This window comes from Saccostrea echinata, unplaced genomic scaffold (genome assembly GCF_033153115.1).
Source record: "Saccostrea echinata isolate AGI-Se365-2 ecotype Australia unplaced genomic scaffold, CSIRO_AGI_Sech_v1 ptg000133l, whole genome shotgun sequence".
In the NCBI taxonomy this organism is placed as follows: Eukaryota; Metazoa; Mollusca; class Bivalvia; order Ostreida; family Ostreidae; genus Saccostrea; species Saccostrea echinata.
In genome coordinates this window covers 25,224-48,194 of record NW_026889882.1, presented here as the reverse complement: position 1 = coordinate 48,194, position 22,971 = coordinate 25,224, and the positions used below count along the sequence as shown (strand labels likewise).

General features: G+C 34.1%; 1 protein-coding gene across 1 annotated transcript; it reads left to right on the top strand.

Moving 5' to 3' along the window:
- Positions 1-15,252: 15,252 nt before the first annotated feature.
- On the top strand, positions 15,253-21,796 carry LOC133177414 (amiloride-sensitive amine oxidase [copper-containing]-like). Its single transcript, XM_061312460.1, has 2 exons — positions 15,253-15,670; positions 19,323-21,796. Exons 1-2 carry the CDS (start codon positions 15,550-15,552, stop codon positions 21,713-21,715), a joined length of 2,514 nt encoding a protein of 837 aa, XP_061168444.1. The 5' UTR covers positions 15,253-15,549; the 3' UTR covers positions 21,716-21,796.
- The last annotated feature ends 1,175 nt before the right edge of the window (positions 21,797-22,971 follow it).

Sequence of the window (22,971 nt, the reverse complement as noted above, 5' to 3'; positions counted from 1 at the left end):
ATGTTTCTAATTAGCCTAAAATCACGCTTACCTTTTTAACCCGAAATTCCTTTGAAGGTATGTAAACTGAAGACGATAGCACCGCTTTTGACTTTATATATAAAGAACTCGTACAATAATAGTAAGATAATTCCCAGTAGCGATCATTGTTTTTTCATTATGAACAGATATTTCCTGAACTGGACTGCTAAACATCAATGTATTCAAATGTTGGAGCGAGGCGAACTCTCAAGACCAAACAACTTCTAGGTCATTGCGCGTTACAACATAGCAATACGGTGGGCCGTTCGTGTAATAAATGCAGTTCTATTCAGAATATTCGTCTCAAATGTAAATAAAAGTAATAAACAACAATGTTAAAAAGTTCACTGGGAAATGAACTTGGTTGGTACGTGATCAAATCTTCTGAGAAGCCCTTCGGGCTTCACAGGATTTGATCACGTGACCAACCAAGTTCATTTCCCAGAGAACTTTTTAACATTGTTGTTTATTTCTTAAATATATGAACAATTTAGCCCCACCAAAGGGGATAAACCATATCCTATGGGACATGAATTTAAAAATATTTGTAGAGGGCTAAGTTTTTATTAAAATCAGGCAAACAGTACGTCTGCTGAATGCACATATAAGGAAAATTTTCAAAGGTGTATTGTATTTCATATAAATTATATGACCGAGTTAGCCTTACCTTATCGCCTGAGTTCCTGACCTGAGAGGAATCAATTTTCTAATTATTGTAGCAGCCTAAATGTTTAAGAAGATTTGATTTCAAAGATGTACTGTATTTTCAATATGAACTAATAAGCCACACCTTAGGGCCTGAACCATGGACGCAAAGGACACAAATTTAACATTTCTTGAAAAGCTTATACTCATTATAATCATGCAAACAGTTTGGGTGCTAGATGGGTAAAGATGAAGATTTTATAAGATACAATGCATGTACAATATATCTGACCAATAGAGCCCCCCTCCCCCCCCCCGTCCGAAACTTAACTCTTAAACCAGGAGTAATGAATTTCATAAAATTTTTAAAGATATAATTTTTTTGCAATGTATTACTAACTAAGCCGAAACCTAAGGCCTGAACCATGGATATAGTGGGCTTGAATTTTCACAATACTGTAAAAGTGAAAAGGTGAAGATAAGGAACATTCATCGATCTCAGTCTCTAAACAGGGCATCAACCACGGACCCCAAAAATTCCAGTGGTGAAATCAGGTGCCTAGGAGGAGTAAGCATCCCCTGTCCACCGGACACACATGCCGTGAGCCCTATGTATTGATGAGGTAAACGGAATATTTTTTTCAAATTTAACAATTGCTATGAAATTTGTCAGTCAAAAATGTGAAAGGTTATATTTGCTAAATGACAAGATCATTATAACGACCATAGAATTTACGAAATGCTGACTTAAAACAAGGTTGTTGAAATCCTTGTGCATGTAACATCACCTTATCCGTCAGTACGTAGCCTCGGTATGAAAAATGATCGTACTCAGAGCATGTTGTCGAGTATCAAATACGTTTAGAGACATAAACACCAAATGCAGGTGACAGCGGAATATAACTACAAAAATAAGGAAAGTTAACGATAGAAAAGCTGAAGTCATTATGTTCCCCAAACGAAGTTTGGGAACATATTGTTTTTACTCTGTTTCTTATTAAGGTCTTCCGTTTCAGTCGGAAGACCTTATAGTGATTGTACTGTTTATTAAGGTCTTCCGTTTCAGACGGAAGACCTTATAGTGATTCTACTGTTTCTTTTTATTATTATTTTTTTTTTCCCCTTTTCTTGTCGGAGCGTTTTCTCAGAGATGGCTGGACGGATTTTCTTGAAATTTTCAGGGATGATAGAGAATGAAAATACCCCTAGGCGTTTTTTTCATTTTTTCAAAATTCACTTCCGGTCGTCAGATATGTCCGATTTCCGTTTTTTTCAAAAATATTTTGTCCCAGTCATATCTCAGAAAAGGTAAGAGATTAAGACACCAAACCTATACGGTTAATAGATCTTGAGGAGTAGGCAAAACCATTTGGGTTAAGAGCGTCAGCCGTCACTTCCGGTCGTCACAGGAAGTGATCAAAGAAATCGAAATTTTCAACTTTTCTTTTTTGATTTTTTTCTTTCATTACATTGTTGCATCTTATTTGTAGATTCGAAATATGTTAGTCTTACCGGAACCAAAAACGTCAACTTCCGGCTATAAGTGAAAAACTGCATAATTTGAGTATTTTACTTTCCCATAAATATTTTTTATACATAATGTATTTGAACTGATTTTTGAATATGTTATCAAGACTGCAAATGTCTAGAGTAACGTCAAATATCTTTGTAAAATTCACTTCCGGTCGCGCGTTTAAATGTCCGCAAAATGAGAACTTGTCCGAGTGAGATCTCAGAAACGGTAAGAGATTTAGACACCAAACTGATAAGAGTATTAAACCTTGAGAAGTAGACAAAACAATTTGGCTTAAGAGCGTCAGTCGTCACTTCCGGTCGTCACAGGAAGTGATCAAAGAAATCGAAAATTTCAAATTTTCTCTTTTGAAATAAGACTTGCATCATATAATTGTATCTTTTTCACAGTTACGAGATGTCTTGGTTCCACCGGAAACAAAAAACGACAACTTTCGGTTTTAAGAGAAAAACTACATAATAGGGGTTTTGAATTTCCCCCAACATATCGCTTATAGATAGAGTTCTTTAAATGATTTTTATATATGTTATTGAGACTGCAGTTGTCTAGATTGACATGAAATATCTTAATAAAATTCACTTCCGGTCGCGTGTTTTCTTGTCCACAAAATGAAAAGTTATTTCAGCGAGATCTCGGAAACGGCATGAAAGTAAAACACCAAACTTGTAGGAGTAATAAAACTTGGTGAGAAGGCAAAACACATAGGGTTAAAAGCGTCAGCCGTCATTTCCGGTCATCACAGGAAGTGATCGAAGAAATCGAAAATTTCAACTTTTCTTTTTAAAATTAAAATTTTCATCACTTTATTGCTTCCCTTTCGCTGTTTTAAAATATGTTAAATTCCACCGGAAAAAAACTTTAAACTTCCGGTTTTAAAAGATAAACTACGTTATTTCGTGGTTTAGCTTTCTCATAAATATCACTTATAGATAAGTAATTGAAATGTTTTTTTTTTTTTTTTTTTTTTTTTTTTTTTTACATATGCTGTAGATACTGCAAAAGTCAAGAGAAAATTCAGAGATTTTTATTCAGTTCACTTCCGGTCGTGTGTTTTCTTGTCCTCAAAATTAGAATTTGTTCTCACAATTGTTCGGCAACAGTAAAAGACTGAACTCTAAAACTTTCAGGACTTATAGTCAGTCATCAGTTCATTTGCTTGGTGTAAAAATCGTGTGTCGTCATTACTTCCGGTCGTGAGAGGAAACGAAGCAAAAAAGTATATTTTAAGTTATTTGGTTTCTACATAAGTTTTAGGCTAATACCGACGTTGGAAAAGACATGTTCATGCAAACAGGAAGTCGTATAACGGAAGACCTTCTCATTACTAGTAATGAGTTTCTAGTTATTATTATTATTATTATTTTTTTCCCATTTTTTGTCCAAGCGATTTCTCAGAGATGGCTCAATGGATTTTCTTGAAACTTTCAGGGATTAAGTAAAATTAAATAAACTAAAACCATTTTTAAGGATTTTGCTAAATTCACTTCCGGTCGTCAGATATGTCCGATTTCCGTTTTTTCAAAAGAGTTCATGTCCGGACGTTTTCTCAGAAACGGTGAAAGATTAAGACACCAAACTTTCAGGGATAATAGACCATGACAAGTATGTTTGTGGAACATGTTTAAATCCGTCAGCCGTCACTTCCGGTTGTCACAGGAAGTGATCAAAGAAATCGAAAATTTCAACTTTTCCTATTTTAATCAAATCTTGCTTCACTTTATTGCATCTGATTCGCAGTTTCGAAATATGTTGGTCCCACCGGAAACAGAAACGTCAACTTCCGGTTATAAGCGAAAAACTACATAATTTGAGTATTTTACTTTCCCATAAATATCGCTTATAGATGAAGTATTTGAAATGATTTTTAGATATGTTATTTAGACTGCTAATGTCTAGAGTAACATCAAATATCTTGATAAAATTCACTTCCGGTCGCGTGTTTTACTGTCCGCAAAATGAGAACTTGTCAAACTGAGATCTCAAAAACGGTAAGAGATTAAGACACCAAACTTATATGAGTAATAGAACTTAAGGAGTAGGCAAAACTCTTTGGGTTAATAGCGTCAGCCGTCACTTCCGGTCGTTACAGGAAGTGATCAAAGAAATCAAAAATTTTAACTTTTCTCTTTTGAAATAAAACTTGTATGATATAATTGAACCTCTTTCAGAGTTTCTATATGTGTTGGTCTCACTGGAAACAAAAAACGACAACTTCCGGTTATAAGAGAGAAACTATTAATTGGGATCTTTAACTTTCCCAAAAATATCGCTTATTGATAAAGTTTTTGAAATGATTTTTACATATGTTATTGAGACTGCAATTGTCTAGTATGAAGTCAACCATCTTAGAAAAATGCACTTCCGGTCGCGTGTTTTTCTGTCCTCAAATTGAGATTTTGTTCACCTAATTGCTCAAAAACAGTACATGACTGAAGTCTAAAACTTTCAGAACTGATAGTCAGTCACAAGTTTATCTACATCATGTAAAAATCGTACGTTGCCGTCACTTCCGGTCGTGACAGGAAGCAATGCAAAAAAGTGAATTTTTAAAGTTTTTTTCTTTTTACAGAAATGTTTGGCTAATGCAGATGTTAGATAGACCATGACCATGCAAATTATTTTCATCGGAAGTGCCAACAAAAAAGCAGAAGTTGTCTCAAACATGAGTAGTTTTTCCTGGAAACTTTTAGGGATGATCAGTTGTGAATAAATTAGGTGTAGAATGAACATTTTATTCGTTTGGAGCACTTTCGTTCATGATGAAGTACATAAAGAAAACAGAAAAGTAATTCCATTTGTTTATATCTGTATTTACATATCTTTGGAAGCCTTGAGATAACATTTGTTAATTATTTAGAGTAATCTTATTGAGAGGATTGTGCTTTGTTTTGTTTCTCAAAGAAGTCAAGAAAACGGAAGACCTGTTATTGCCTAGGCAATAAGTATCTAGTTATTATTATTATTATTATTTTTCTTCCTGGGTACTTTTTTGTCCGTGAGTGATCTCCGAAACTACACATCCGATTGAGGTGAAACCTTTTTAGGGTTACTAGGCATGTTATGTAGATTTGCGGAACGAAGGTCATTTTGCGCGCACGCGCATGCACGTGCGTGCGCGTGCAATGCGTAAAATGACCAATATACTTGATATAGCTGTAACTTTTAAATTTTTTGATAAAATGCTTTGATACTCAGAATATAAGGATATATTAAAAGTATGAACAAGATGACATGGTCAACATGCACATGCATGCACGTGCGCGCACGCGCAAAGCGTAAAATGACCAATTTACTTGATATAGTTGTAACTTTGAAATTTTTTGATGAAATGCTTTGATACTCAAAATATTTATATGTATTTAAAGTGTAGACAAGACGACATGATCATCATGCACATGCATGCATATGCATGCACGTGCGCGCGCGTGCAATGTGTTAAATGACCAATTTACTTAATATAGCCGTACTTTTTATATTTTTTGATGAAAAGCTTTGATATTAAGAATATACAGATATATTAAAAGTGTAGACAAGATGATGTGGCCATCATGCACATGCATGCACATGCGCGCGCGTGCAATGTGTTTAATGACCAATATACTTAATATAGCCGTAACTTTTATATTTTTTGATGAAAAGCTTTGATACTAAGAATAACAGACATATTATAAGTGTAGACAAAATGGCATGATCATTATGAACATACATACAGGTGCGCGTGCGCGCAATGCTAAGATGACCAATATACTTGATATAGCCGGAACTTATATATTTTTTGATGAAATGTTTTGATACTGAGAATATAAAGATGCATTTATAGTATAGACGGAATGACCTGGTCAACCTGCACATGCATGCACGTGCGCGCGTGAAATGCGTTAAATGACCAATATACTTAATTGCCTTATTTAATGAAGCTTACAGGAAATAAGACACCAAAAGGGAGTTGGGGAGCGTTTGGGGAACATCTGTAACGGTCCCCTTTACAATTAATACTAGTTTCTTTTGTCATACAGTTAAGTTGTTAGTTGGCCCTTACCGTCTATAGTCAGTAAACATACAAATATGAGGCAGATTCTGTGGTGTCTTTTTTCCGAGTTAACTGGGATATTTGGAGTCTGCAAGTAAATGGAAATAACTAATGTTTATTGATTAAACGCTCTAGATATATCTGAAGTTGAAGGCTTCAGCAAGTGCTTTTTATTCTTCTCATGTAGACGTTTTTGAATTAATTCTACTTTGATACTATAATAAACCATAGTTAACTATAGTAAACTATATAGTCAACTATAGTAAATGAAAAAAAAAGTGAGCAAGCTCACATACCCCACGCTCCCCCAAAACTCGACAACACGTAATGAATGGCACAGTGCATTTTAAATACACAGTATAATTCAAAAAGGGGAATTACTTGCAAAAAATAATCACACCAAAACTTCTTGCATATAAGAACACTCAAATCTTTTTATGATATAAATTTAATTGGGCTGAAGTTTCTAGATAAATAATGGAATCAAAATTTCTTGGTATTATACAAATCTATACATTATGTCTGAAAAACCTACAAAGTTTCAGGAAATTCAGTGCAGGAGTTATGTTGACAAACTGTCCTTTAAATTCCTCCTTGACTTCGATTTGTTAATGAGTGTAAGTCCATGTCCAACACATGACAATTTACATATTTAAATAATTGATGGAAACAAAATTACGATGTAGTCATGTGAATTTTTTTATACACTATATTTATGAAATTATTTAAGGCAAAGCACCAATTTGAAGGGGGGGGGGGGGTGAGAACTATCCAAGATAGGGTGTGTGTGTGTGTGTGTGTGTGTGTTAAATCATGAATATTTTGATCTCAAAATCAATAGGGGTCTTTTAAGGTCATAAGATATTTCACATAAACTTTCATTACAAAAGCTGATTTCAGTGGATTTCCTTATTACCTAGCTGGAAAGTTTTTTCAGCAATAGGCAAAACTCTTAAGGCAAAAATAATGGAATCGGAATTTCCTGGTAACATGCACATCTACACACTGTGTACTAAATATCTTTAAAGTTAAACCAAATTCTGTGCAGCGGTTTGAGAGGAGTTGCACTAACAAACTGTTCATCTCTATATTCAAGATATGGCAAAAAATCTAAGTTGAAAAGTGCCGAAATTCCCAGAAAAATAATGGAATCGGTATTTCCTAGTAATATGCACATCTACACACCGTGTACTAAATATCTGCAAAGTTTGACCAAATTCTGTGCAGCGGTTTAAGAGGAGTTGCGCTGACAAACTTTCAAGATATGGCCAAAAATCTAAGTTGAAAAGTGCCGAAATTCCCAGAAAAATAATGGAATCGGAATTTCCTGGTCATATGCACATCTACACACTGTGTACTAAATATCTGCAAAGTTTGACTAAATTCTTTGCAGCGGTTTAAGAGGAGTTGCACTGACAAACTGTTCATCTCTATATTCAAGATATGGCCAACAATCTAAGTTGAAAAGTGCCGAAATTCCCTGAAAAAATAAAGGAATCGGAATTTCCTGGTAATATGCACATCTACACATTGTGTCCTAAATATCTGCTAAGTTTGACGAAATTCTGTGCAGCGGTTTATGAGGAGTTGCGCTGAAATAAAAACAGGACAGACGGACTGACTGACTGACACATTGACTGACTGACGGATGGGTCAAAAACATTATACCTCACGCAACTTGTTGCGTGGGGTATAATTATGTAGTTAACCATAATAAACTGTAGTTAACTATATAGTATTTTTGTTAGGGGAAAACTGTAGGTAAAAGTCTCGTAGGAGCAGACCACAAAGCACACAGGCCATCCTTGTAGAACCACTTTTCCTAGGGTATGCCAAGATTTTTTTGTGGCCAACAAGATAGAGACTCTGAGTAGTCACCATTTAGTCCCGAACTATCTCCAGTAAAGCAACTATGGGACGAAATGGATCGACAAATTTGACTTCTAAACCCTATTTCAAACACCACCGATGAGCGAGGCATGTACCAACCGCTAATGATAAAAGCCGTTTAATGATAGAAATATCATTAAGCGTTGCAATTGCAACGCTTAATGCCATAAATTATTGCATTAATAGTTGACATTCTCAACGGCTAATGCTAGATCGTCGCTTAATGATAGAATTGTATCATTAGCGGTTGAGAATGTCAAATATTAATGCAATAATTTATGGCATTAATTATAAGCGTTGCAATTGCTAAATATATTAAACGGCGTTTTATCATTAGCGGTTGCTACAGAGGCAAGCTCTTAAGGAGGAGTGAAATCTCACCCCTGTTCGAAGAATCAGTCATCTGATCAATTCGATACCAGCTGCTGTAAATACAGGATGACGACATACGCAATATTGTCTTTTGAATTCAAAATTCAATCCCCTACTTCCCACAGTCAATAATTGCGATTCTAAAGTATCGTTTGATTTGATATTATGCCTTGATTGTGATATTTATGAATAAAATACTGCATAACATTGTATTTAACTATATAATTGTGTCGCATAGTAAATAATGCTATCCTTATATATTTATGAATGCATTTCTCTTTCTTTTCAGCATATATACCAATCCATGCAGCCTTTTTTTCTTTGTAGAATGTGTCCTTAAACTTGTGTAAACAATATGCTGTTGTCTAGTGATGATAAACTACTACATTTTGAGATTCGCCAACGCCTGAAATCAAATCGACGGCATTCCATCGAAAAACATTTGGTTAAGTTTAACTTCGCTTTATAGAAATGTCGGGTTGGAAAGGCAAGAAAAGGAAGGATAGATAAAAGAGAAAGACATACAATCTAAGATACATGTAAATAGTCACTGTATTCTACCTATTAAATGCTTTGAAAGCGAATGCAGACTTTATACTGCTAATGCAACTGTGACAAATCTTTTAAATTAATATATTCTTATTTCAATAATTAAGCATTTCTTTTTACAAACATTTATTATAAATTAGTATTGTTTGAAAAAAATAAGAATGTTAAATATAACACAATTCTGAAGATTCATGTTTTGATTTGAAATGTTAGGAAAGGGGTGCTCCGGAAACAGAGAGACGCACTCTCTACCATCGGCTCATACATTCACCTCTGTCGTTGGCTCGCGTATATCACAGTGATAAGCACAAGAAATAGTGCGTTTGTTTTCATTCATTATAACTAAATTCCTGTACTAATGTATGTCTTTTAAGGTATAGATCTAGAACTTTTAATTAAATTTGATTGATTGATTATTATTGTTTAACGCCGAGTCGGCAATATTTCAGCCATATTTCGGCGATCAAATTAAGTGTATATGCCCATTTATGAAGTTTTAGGTTTCTCAGGCGGCCCCCCAGTGAGCCTACTCTTTTTCGAAAACCAGAGAAACGATCTTTTACGTGCCAAGGGGGTTGTTATCCTTGACACGAGGCACCATTTAACGTTCCATCCAAGGGACTCAAAATTTAAAAATATGTAAACAGTTAAAATACATATACACAATTCTTAAGTTCATTAAATTTGAAATAATCTTTGAAATATTATGCTTTTTTAACCTTATAAAAAAAGCCCATTGGAGAGGTTGTTTGAGAGAGGAACGTAGGTGGAATCGATAAATGCAAAAGCTTAATTAACCTCGACTCCCACAAGATTTTCAAAAACAATCGTGGAGTTTCCAATCAAGCTCTGCAAAGAAAATAACCCCTGAGGTAAGGCAATGTTGATTTGATATGAAAAAAGGGGCAAATCAATGATTTTAATCTCATTATATTATCTAAGAGGGATAACTCTGTTACATTTAATTCAAAAGATCTCTTACATCCACATTTATATTCATTTTTTTAGGGATGGAGATGGGAAAGAAATCAATTTTGATAAAATGAAAGGGTTACTTTTATCAAAGTAGAATCGAAATTTATGTTTCTACGGTTTATGCCATTCTCGTCTGAAACTGTCCATAATTACTGTGAATCAAATTTAAAATTTCATGAACTTTATCTTCGCTTAATTTAGCTATTCTCAGAATTGCTACCCCATTTCATGCAGTGACAATAATGATAGAAAAATAATTTTGCAAGATCGTTTTCATAATTTGGTTTTCCAAAAAGGCATTACCCATGAGACATTTTCTGAAGAAAAACATCCACAGCACATTTGTGTTTGAAAATCTCAGATTCTTTACAGAGGGTGAAACCAGAGTAACGGATGTTAACCGTGTCAAAACGTTGTTTCGTTTTAGCAATAATTAAAGACATACAAACTCGTAATATTCAATGTTTTTATTTTGCTTTTTGTTTTTTGTTTGTTTGTTGTTGTTTTTTTTTTTTTGGTTTTGTTTTAGTTTGAAAAAATATTTTGAATTTAAACATTGAAAATAATACCAATTATAATTATATTTACAAAATATCGAATGCGCAACAAATTAGTGCAAATAGATGCAAATCTGCTAAACGACAACAGAATAATATAAAAGTCTTTTAATGGACATTTGAAGTTCTCTTACATTTATTATCTTATTAGAGTATACCAATGTATGCTTCAAAACCATGAATGAAGTGGGTTTTTTTAGCTTGATGAATATTTAATGCGAAGAGATTTGTACAATTGTACAAACATTGAACGTAAAGTGGAACGGATGTTAACTGAACCTTTTGAATACTTTTATCTCTTTTTGTAGCTCTTTTTACGATAATTTGTTGACAGAAAGATAGGATTTCTTTTTTTGTCTTTCTCTTTTCATATACTTATTTTTTATTTTCTTTCTCGATATTTATGATATCAGTGTTCCATTTTCTTAACGCCAAGTGCCACCCAAACTATAAAGAACACTTTAAGATTATAAATGAAAAGATATGATCACTTCTTTATTTAATTAAACCTTTTTAACATCCGTTACCAAACATTTCAGAGAATACACTCGTTATGTTCTTAATGTATAAATGAAAGAAAAATGGTGAAGATAATGAAAAGTGATCAATCCCAAAAAAAGAATATATAAACAATACAAATCTGTGAACAGGGCATAAAACACGGACCCCCGGAAATTCCAGAGTTGGGATCAGGTGCCCAGGAGAGTAAGCATCCCCCGTTGACAAGTCACACCCGCCATAAGCCCTATATATTGAACAGGTAGACGGAACATTTCGTAGTCAAATTTAGTATATCAAGCATTCTGATAGTATTGCATTAGCAATACTAGTCCCCTACCGGCAAGTGTTATCTGGTTCCCGTTAAAAATTGAAAATGCCATTATTCCGTCAAAAATCGATGAAGCGAAACGAAATTCAAACTTGATCTGTAACTCATCAAGATAAAGTCACATACCAAAAATCAGCTTAATATCTGCAAGCGTTTAGAAAAAAAATGCGGAAAACCCTGAAAATTTGAAAAGGTCGTAATTCCGTCAAAAATCATTGAAGCGGAATGAAATGCAAACTTGATCTGTAACTAATCAAGATACACTTACATACCAAAAATCAGCTCGATATCTACAAACGTTTAGGAAAAAAGTGCGGAAAACCAAGTAGGACAGACTGACAGACAGACAGGTAGACAGACGGACGGACAGACTCAGAGGAAACCTATAGTCCCCTCAGGTTTCACCGGTAGGGGACTTAAAACAAAGGCCTAACAATTGGTACATGTAAGAAACACGCCAGCCAAAATAAGACCCATTTATAGGTTATATTGGCTAAAAAAGTCATTATAACGACCATAGAATTTACAAAATGCTGACTTTAAAACAAAGGTTGCTAAAATCCCTGTAGCATCAACTTATTTGTCATTAGCCTGTTTAAAAAAATTGATCGTACCCAGTTGGGAGTAATAGGTTGGGAGACGCTTACACCATATGCAGGTGATAGCGGAATATTACTATACAAATAATTATTTGACGATGGAAAAGTTGCAGTCATCTCGTTTGTCATACATGTACAATTTAGTTGTTAGTTGTCCCTTATTGTCTATAGTCAGTTAAACATCCAAATATGAAACAGATGTGGCAGAATCTGTGTTGTCTTTTATTTCAAGTTCACTGGGATATATCGATTCGACAGATGAATGGAAGTACATGTAAGTATTGTTAATTGATAAAACGTCGTCGATACATCTGGATGTCGAGTTGAAGGCTAAAACAAGTGTTTTCTTCTCATGTAGATGGTTTTGAATAAATTATACATATAAATATAAAATCAGGTCGGCTAATAAAGAAGCACAAAGTGCTAATCGGATTTTCAACAATTTGTTGAAAGCCCTGACCCCAAGACCATAAACTGAGAACAAACTTAAGTCAAAATTTTAATTTTTAATATCTTAAGTTTCATTCAATGTATTAGCTTAAAAATTTGCAAATGTGCAAAACACTTCAATTCAAACAAATGATGAACATCTAATCATCAAAATTATTTGGAAAGTTATATCGATTCGAAATTTTGACTTAAGTCTGTTCTCAGTTTATGGTCTTGGGTTCCGAAGACTACATAAATGTTGTCAATGAGGAACTCCAGCATCCTTTTAAAATGAACTTTAGAGTATTTGTGTGTAGAATCAGAGTGATTTTTAACAAAGCAGTTTTGATGATTGGCCAATCATCACAAGATACTAAAAATTCTGAGTTCCATTTGTTTTGAAGAAGCAGACGTCTATGCTATCAAAAAGCCTAGAGGAAAGGTTGTATATGTGGAAAAGTCGTACCTTTTGATGTTATTAAATTTTGGGAAAAATTGGTGATTTTAAATTTTGTAACAGTTCTTTGGAGTTTTTGAGAATCCACATCAGATTTACATCACTTCTAGAATATGCTGTAGCACAGTACGCCTGAAGTTAATATTTTTGTAAGTAGCAGAGATAGGGGCTTGGTAGAGACTTGCTGGATCCGGCAATGTATCCGCCTTTTGGGCAATACAATAGCCATACAGCAAAAACAAATATATACTTAAATACCTATAAAGGTAGTATTAAAGTGAAAACTAATTTATGAATTATCGTTTCCACCTAAATTCTTAAGGTAGGATAAGTTCTTGTAACGCTTGTTAATGCTTTCATAGCGACAAGATTTTATCAATCAATTGACGAATGATATTTACTTTGACCTCTGAAAAGAGGGGGTTGAATTATGTTGATGATTGTTGTTTTCACTCTTCTGTATCGGAAAAATGAACTCCAGTTAACATTAGCCTATTTAGTGACACGTGGAATACAGTGGTACGTCTATATTTTGGCAGTTTATATGATTTGATACATCACAAAAATAAAGGGAGATGTAGTTTTAAAGGAAATATACCCCCTTATTAATTTTTTGCAAAACATATTTCATTTTATTCCTATTCCATGAAAGAGAACAATCTAAATACGAGCGACAATAATATTCCAATTTGTAGTCATATAAATGGGATTGGCGGAATTTTTAATCCGGACCGTCTGCTCGCGAAAATTTCACTGTCGCAAGTATTTGTATTACTAGAATCCAAATTTCATGAAAATTTAGTCCCGCTTATACATGTACTAAATAACTGTCTCATCTTCGTACCATCTTCGTACAACACAAGGAAAAGTGTTTAACGATCTATGTCTCACACAAACAACGTTTGTTTGTTTGCTTGTTTCTTTGTTTTTGTTTTTTTATATATATACAATTGTTAGACCATCGATTATTTACACACTGAAATGTCTACGGATTTTCCCGTTTTTTCCCGATCATGACAAGGAGCACATGGCGGGTGTGACCGGTCGGCAGGGGATGCTCACTCCTCCATGGCACCTGATTCCACCTCTAATATTTTAGGAGGTTCAGGTTTGCTCTGTTCCCGATTTGTATTTTTTAATGGATTTTGAGCTTGAGTACTGTTCGTTATCTCCATATTTCATTAAGCATTGGTGGTCGGAGATTTAAAGGAACATATTGGACTATCGTAGTACGCGATGATTACCTTCTCAATGACCTTCGAGGATTCCACCTGTAATTGTAAATTTGTAAAATATACATGTACGCGGATGCTGCCAGCACACATTGTTGTCGACTCAGTCAATACCAATTAACGCCATCAAGGCACACCAGTATACTGTCACCTGCAAAAGTACACTGTAGGTGTCGGTGGGCGACAATATATCCGACAACAGTAGGTGTCTATGGGCGAAAATATATCCGACAACAGTAGCTGTCAATGGGCGACAATATATCTGACAACAGTAGGTGTCGATGGGCGACAATATATCCGACAACACTGCATGAAAGTGTCAATGGGCGACAATATCTCCGACAACAGTAGGTGTCAATGGGCGAAAATACATGTATATCCGACAACAGTAGGTGTCAATGGGCGAAAATATATCCAACAACAGTAGGTGTCAATGGGCGACAATATATCCGACAACAGTACATGAAAGTGTCAATGGGCGAAAATATCTCTGACAGCAGTAGGTGTCAATGGGCGACAATATATCCGACAACAGACACTTGTTTTTACTTTAAATAATTTAACCAACTTACAGGAGAATTAAATCAAGCCATGTTGACAACTTACCGCTATAAAATGGATAAACAGCAATATTGATACAAGAAACTTATAATTCTGTAACCTGAAAAAATCTTTAAATTTAACACTTCAAAAGTAAGTTTTTCAATATAAATTTACTTGTTCATTAAGTTTTCTTACGTTAACAAAGAAATATTTTGTCTTGCACGTGTGTAAGCATAATGAAAATAATTGCGAGCCTATATTTTACGGGACATTAAATTGTCAATAATAATGAAAAACAATAGTATTGTATGTAAAAAAAAATTTGAACTTGTATGTAAACAAAATTTGAACTTGTACTTATTACTTTATTAATGTATTTATTTATTTTTATTTATTTATATAGTATTCTAACGATATATGAGAAGTGCTTAAAAATCGCAATTCTCTCTCTTTGAACAAAAAACATCTGGATCTTGGTTGAATTTTGATTTAGTATTTCACATGAGATGAATGTGCATTGTACGTTTATCGTCTGCCGGATAATCCACACCAGCTATCATAATGTAAACTTGCTGTTCAATTCTCTCCCGGAGAATTGACCGAGCCGCAGGGAGAAGCTGCGTTTTCCGCATCAGCAACCATAGGCGATGAATCATCCAGTATTCCGTACAATAATAACGCTGTTTTCTCATAACAAGCACGTGTAGTTTTTATCAAAATGGAGGATTTATTGTACATCAACATATCTGATCCATCACTTTGGCGTTTGTGTGAAATAATCTGCTGTCTATGATTATGTGTATACATTCTTGGATCGACATAATCAAAATACTGTCGTAACCACCTGTGGACCTTCGCCGGTTCTGGTACCTCCCGTTTTTGAGGAGATGATTGATGTATCCCTGGGCCCCTCCCTTAGTCGGAAGAGGACGTATGGGTTGGTGCCAGGTTCCATTAAACAGAACGGCGCACACGGAGACAAGAGTCCGGAGATAGAACAGGATCCGGGTAAGTACCCAGAATTCCACAGTGTCAAAAAGAAATGAAGTGGCGGATCTCATTCTTGCATGATAGATGCATGTTTAAGACTCTGTGCCCTTAACACGTGGTATATTCTAATCAGTTCTTTATTTAAACATTTTTTTAAAAATAAAACTGTATTCCGTTTGCTACTGTGTTTAACACGTGTGTTCAATAGTAAAAAATTCAAATATATACTTCAAAAAAATATCCTAAATTAATGCTTTAATTACAGTATTCATTTACTTCCAAGTTTTATTTGTTTTTTTTTTTTACTAAAACCGGGTAATGTAAGTACACATGGTGTCATAATTATAAACTCTGTTTGTTTAACAACCTTTTAATTCCTTTTAGCCGTTATTCATCCGTAAAATAAATTGTAAGCTCTTTTCTGTAAAGGATAATTCTATCATGATTTTATTATCATTTCATTCTTGTTACTAATCCTATACATCATACTACACTGCACTTCTTTAGTACATTGTACATGTACATAATAATGTCTGACCAGCAGAAGGTGTTGATTTAATCCTCTGTCCTATTTTTCTCATCTGTTTCTTATAGAATGAACTTCGCTTACAATGTTTTCTTAATCCAATGTTATTTATATTTTTAAGATACAAAAAATAAACCGCACTTGCTTCCTACAGAAAATACATTTTGCTTCCATTTCCGTTCTGTAACCCTATTTTTATAAGATTATTTTTTTAAAAAAATCAATGATAAAGGTGCTGTGACATGAAATTTAATAATTAACCTGTACCTTTGAGCGGCAGAAACCAAGCGAATATTATTGATCAATTTCTGAGTATGAATTCAGTGGTATAATATTGCCTCATTTTGTATTGATTGAACAAGTCATACTTGTGTATCGTTTTCTATAATTGCTTTATCAGACGAAAATGGATAGAGTACACTTCACAAATACGAACAGATACGGTAAGAATGTTGCACTATTGCAACATACATACAAGTATGTTTTATAGTACTCTCGACTAATGATTACTATTTCAGTAAACACGTTATTGGAGAAATTAGGGAGTTTGTTATTAAGCTGATTGTTGTAGGACTGGAACATTAATTATAGTAATGAACAATTTTATGAAATGAGAGAGAAGCACATTTGTGTAGAATTACATAGAATGTGAATAACTGTGCTTAAGTCTCGATCAGTTAGACAAAGGCCAGTTTGAGTTAGCCAAGATTGTACTAGACCCACCCACCCCCCTCTCACGCTTACTCCCCGATAATAACTAAATTAAACAAAAATAAAATCCTTTCTCAAAAATCTTTTTTTATAATTTAAAATCTCTTTTTTTATATATAATTTAGAATCAAAATTCTTATTAAATCTGAAGGAGTTACAATGCATTTAATCCATTTTTTAAAAAAAATAAATATTAGTATTTTTATTTAATATTAGTAGTGAATTTTTTCCAAAAGAATTTTGTGGAATATGATGAAAAGGGGGGTGTCAATGTGACAACAAACCTGGTTTTCTTTTGTGTGAAAAGTACTGGTGTTTCTCAAATAAATTATAAATCAAATTATTCTGAAAAGTATAGGAGATGACATAACAAAAATATCAATGTATATTTTGTACCCTATGAAAATATTTTGCATAAAAATATTTAAAGGCTAATTTCAACAATTTGTATTTTTTTTTCACATAAAAGATAAAATATCAGAATCAAAGTAGTATGCATATCTCAGATTTATGTACAATTGAGCTGCAAAATCAGAAACTGTAGGGGGAGTTTTACCGGACAAATGATGCACCCGATAAGCAATATTTTGTTAAAAAATAATTAAGTTCAACAGCTGGTATTTATTTCTTATGAGTTATCAAAAATCAAAATCTCTGATACATGTATATGTACAACCAATCAGTAAAATAACTTCTCATCTTGGAATCTGTAGGAGCAGTACATGTAATCCGGACAAATGATGTACCCTTTTGGCAACCGCCCGAACGCCATTTTCACCATTTCAATAACCCGAGTTTTTTTCCACAGAAAACACGGTTATGAAATAAAAAGATAAAACATTTTTTTCTACCACAATATATCTTTAGGAGAGACTGAAAATGACTATTTACAGTGCATGACAAGATATGAACCATTTCCTAAAACAAGTGACTATTCAGTATTACTAAATTCTAAAATAATTATCATAAGACCAATACTTTTGAAAGTCGGTCACAATATATTAAAAAGGGTAACCTGTTCAGCTCCCTGCTTTAAAAACTTTTAAGCCTGTTTAATTTTGCATTCAAGGACTGTTTGAGTTTCAAGGCACCTAAAATCCTTCTCTTAAGGACTGTTTGAGTTTCTAGGCACCTAAAATCCTTCTCTTCCTTGTCAACACCATTTGTCTATGTAACGAATTTCAGGACACATTTTTAAAATTACTTTAACTAGAAAATTTCAACAAACAATTGTACAATTTATTTCGAAATAATTAGCTTTATTTCTTGAAAAAATACGAGGCAGTTGATAACTTCTCAGTGCATTAATTTGTGTGCATTCATGTAGTTTTTATACTTACGGTATAATATATGAAAAAGACACCCCCCCCCTTTAAAGTGGTTTGAATTAATACCGCCTGCTCACAGTTAAAAAAAAATTAAGAAAGAAGATACAGATAAAATAAAACTGTAGTGCAGTAAAAACGTAAAGCACAAGCCTTATACTTTGTATTTTCCCTACATGTTGTGTTTGCAAAAAAAAAAAAAACAAAAAAAAAACACCAGGAATTTTAAGTGACTTTTTGTAGTCTTAATTGCAGTTTGTTTGATTTTAATGGCGAATGGGAAATTAATCCAGATTTCTTCCAAAATACATGAAAATTGGAAAATGCTGGCATAACACTCGCTTAACTAATAAAATGTATAAAAAATTTAAAGACCAGAAATTTGAATAAATTAGACACGGACAAGAGCAGAGTAGAAATCCTTACTGGCGAGGAAAAAAAATTATTCAACTATATGATTTGTTGAAAGCGGTTAATAAATTTCTCTGTCAGAATTTGACATGTTCGCTGGTGCAATTTACCTTGCCTAAATATTAAATTAATTCTGCCATTCTGTTCTTTCAAAGAGCATTCATTTATAAGATATAAATTTATAAGATCAGAATTAGTTGCACCTTACCCAACCACAAAATGAACTCGCACAGCGCACGGTTGTCATATTAGAACATCACGTTAATAAATAATGCACTCAAGCCAATCACTGGAATGGGAGTTTTCGATAATAGGAACGAGAAACAACAGTACTTAAGATAGTGTTAATATCGTAAATCCGGTGTATCGATATCGAACAATTGTACGGTGGGTTCAGTCCTCTGTTATAGCGCACTGCGTGCTGCATACTTTCTCGGCTGGATGTGAATTTCACAAACTGATAACCCGGCTATAAATCCATCATAGCCTGCTGATTTATTGCCATATCCATTTCATTTGAGTAGCTATCTTCTAGATACAGATTCAGTTAAAATATAAAAATAATGACACTTTGATTTTTTCGTGGCAGCAGTGGTAAAATTGATATAAAACACTTCATATTAAACCCGCAGTTGTCGTGCACGCAGGATTTTAAACTTTCGTTCCAATTTTCAAGACTTTTTTGGTTCCTTTACAGGTCGAGTTCCCGAGTCTTTCACAATGACTTCGATCAAAGACGGTCAAGCGCCAGAGGGAGGGAAAAGATGTACTTCATTATTTGTTCTAAAACTGACAACAATCATCGCCAGTGTGTTATGTGTCATATTCCTCGTCGTTGTCATCATCTTAGCTGTCATCAAACTAGACAAACCAACATGCGTTCCAGGATTTAGTGTTGTTCCAAGAAACCTTGATAATCCGCAAGTGTTCGATGGGCTTACTCCAAAGGAGTACTTGTCAGCACGTGACTACCTCCTAAACGACAAAACATTAAACTTAGTGCCATTTTCTCAAGCAATCATCAATAGTTCGTATATATACATGATTGATCACCTAATGCCTTTAAAAGACGCAGTTTTGAAATATTTAAAAGGTGTATCTAAGATGCCCGAACGGACAGCAAAAGCGATAATTATTAGGGGTGATTTGAATCCGCCTCGAGTTGAGGAATACATTGTTGGACCGTTGCCAAATCCTACGTATCATAAATTAGCGACAAATCCGTCCTTTACAAAGTCTAGAATTCCATATAGTGCCAAACCTGTAGACGATGTGGAATACGGCCAATTATACGCCATGTTGTTCAATATATCAGTGGATTTGTATCCATTGCTATATGGAAGTTATAAACTCTCGTATCATAATTGTACAAAAGGAGTTGACTGCCTGGTTTGGTTTGATATCGCACCTAGAGGACGTGTTAGTGGGGAAAGGAAAACCTGGTTTTGGTCATTTAGAGATGTTGAGGGGTTTTATCTGCATCCATTGGGACTAGAAATACAAATCGATCACTTATCTACCGACCCAAAGGAATGGAAAGTAACCAAAGTGGTTTACAACGGTCAGATGTTTTTCGAAGTTGAAGATCTTGTTACTCGTTATAAAGGAGTTAATTTACTAAGAAAAATTAACTATGAAACTTTAGGCGCTAGAGAGTATTTATACTCATCATACAACCGTAGAGGACAAAGTGAAATGCCTGATCCACTTCAAGGGCCTAAGCTTGTAGAACCCGATGGGCGTCGGTACCACATTGACGGACAACATGTATCATACATGCACTGGGACTTTAATTTCAAAATGAGACCCTCAACTGGTCTACAGATTTTTGATGTACGGTTTCAGGAAGAAAGGATTGCGTATGAAATATCCTTACAAGACGCTGTTGTGTTTTATTCAGGCTTTGGGCCTGTACAAGGAACCAGTAATTATTTCGATGCTTCTTGGATGATGGGGGCCACATGCAATGAGCTTGTTCCTGGCGTGGATTGTCCAGAAACAGCGGTATTTTTCGATGCCGATTTCCTTACAAATTCACACAAGCCTTGGAAGATTAAGAACTCCGTTTGTGTGTTCGAAGATACAGCAAACATGCCACTACGCCGTCATTTTACAAATTCTGCAAAAGGGTACAGAGAATATGGGGGATTAGTAGATTATCATCTTGTCGTAAGGACGATTACCAATATTTGGAACTATGATTATATTTTTGATTACATATTTCATCAAAATGGTGCTGTTCAAGTCAGAACATCTGCCACTGGGTACGTTCAAGCAACGTATGCCTTATACCAAGAGAGAAAATTTGGATATCCTATTTATAATGACGTAGTGGCCAACATACATCAACATCTGTTCAACTACAAAGTAGATCTGGATATCAACGGTGTTCAGAATAGTTACGCCACTTTGGATGTATCAACGCAGAAATCAAAAGTAGAATGGACTAAAGGTGCCTATAAAACTGAAATGGTTTTTGAGAAAAATATTCAGCAAAATGAACTGGACGCTGGTCCTGGACAATTAAATAATACGAAACCAAAGTACGATATAATTCTAAATGAATATGCCACTAGCAAATTTAAATCGGAGCGAGGTTACCGAATTCTCAATCACGGGAAAGTTAAATTCATTTTGGAGGAGAGTGAGGTTACTAAAGCAACAAATTGGGCCAAATACCCATTAGTGATAACAAAATATCACGATTTCGAAGATATGAGTACCTCCATATATGCACAAAATGACCCTTGGGACCCACTGCTGGACTTTGACAAGTTCATACAAAACAATGATTCTATTGTTAATACAGATCTTGTAGCATGGGTCACAATGGGTGTGTTACACATCCCCCACACAGAAGACGTCCCATCAACCACCACTCCCGGAAGTCAAGTGAACTTTTTTCTACTTCCTTTTAATTATTTTACAGAGTGCCCCAGTGTTTCGTCACCAAATACCGTGAAAATAAGGCCAAAACAAGAGGGTGGTATTGATTTAAACACTTACGGTACCACTTTTGAATCAAAGTGTGTTCAGAAATCAAATGGACCAGAAACGTTCGATGGACGCATACATAATGTGGATTTATAATTACTGTGATATTTCAACTTCATTATTGTATTCATGTTAATAAATTATTACCTATATAGATATATAAAAAGTATACAGTCATATTGCATTCTATATACATAGATATTGGATATGTTTAATTTTTATCTTTGTAATACAACGTTAATGGCTTTGGCGAAGTTGTGTTTTCTATTCATGTTTTTTTTTTTTCTGTATGCAAGTTAAAGAAATTTTAAAAAAAGGAAAGAGTAATTTGAAATTTTGTTCTTGACAGAGAAATTGAAACCGATGGAGTGTCTCCCGTTCTTCTTGTTGGTTGTTTTTTCCTCCTTTTTTTAAAATTTTTATTTCTATTTATTTATTTTTTTTTTATTTTGGTGTTTCCATCCCCCTCTCTCTCCACTGATTTCAATACAGAACTAGCTTATTTAAGTGCAATGGTTGGGTGCTTTTTTTAGTTAAATTACAAAAGTCCTAATATCAGTTTTTGATTTTTAGAGAATTGTGTTGTCATTTTTACTATACATAATTATTTGTGACCTTCTTTAAAAGCAATTTTTTTAATACAGTTTTGATCCGATTTCTTTATTAAAACTTTCAATAAAAGCGCACTAAGCAGGCTATTTTTTTTTAACCAACGGCATTGTAATGATTACTAAAATAGAAATTTTCTCAAACATTTTTCTTACAATTTTGGAAGTTTCAATGACACTTAGTATAAGTTGACTACACTGAAATATAGAATTCTATAATTTTAAATATGTATTTATTCCGTGGAATGGTGCTGCCTTGGCTACGAAAAATATATTTTTTAGTGAAACTCGTATTTACTGCTGAACCTTCATTTTTTGGTCCGATTTTAATTTGGATTCAGAAGTGCCAAATCGCGATATATAATTTAAATATTGATACACAATGTTGGAATTAATACAAGAAATTAAATCATGTGTGGAATTCTTTCATAATTCTATTCCGCCTACAATAGTGGTCTGAGTTCAATTTAAAAGTGTACACAAGAAGACAAAATCAGAGCTCATACTTTTATTTATTGGAAATGCCAAAGCTACGAGAAAAGGAAAGTACTGTGCATTCCTTATTTTACGCGAGTACTTAATATCGCGAAATTGCCCAAGTGCGTCAAATCGCGAGAACAATAATTCGCGAATGTGTGATTTATGTATAGATTTTATATACATTAAAGCGCCAAAAAAATAAAAGCGAGTAATTTTATTTCGCGAGTGATGCTTCTCGCGTAATTACGCGATAATTTATTCCTC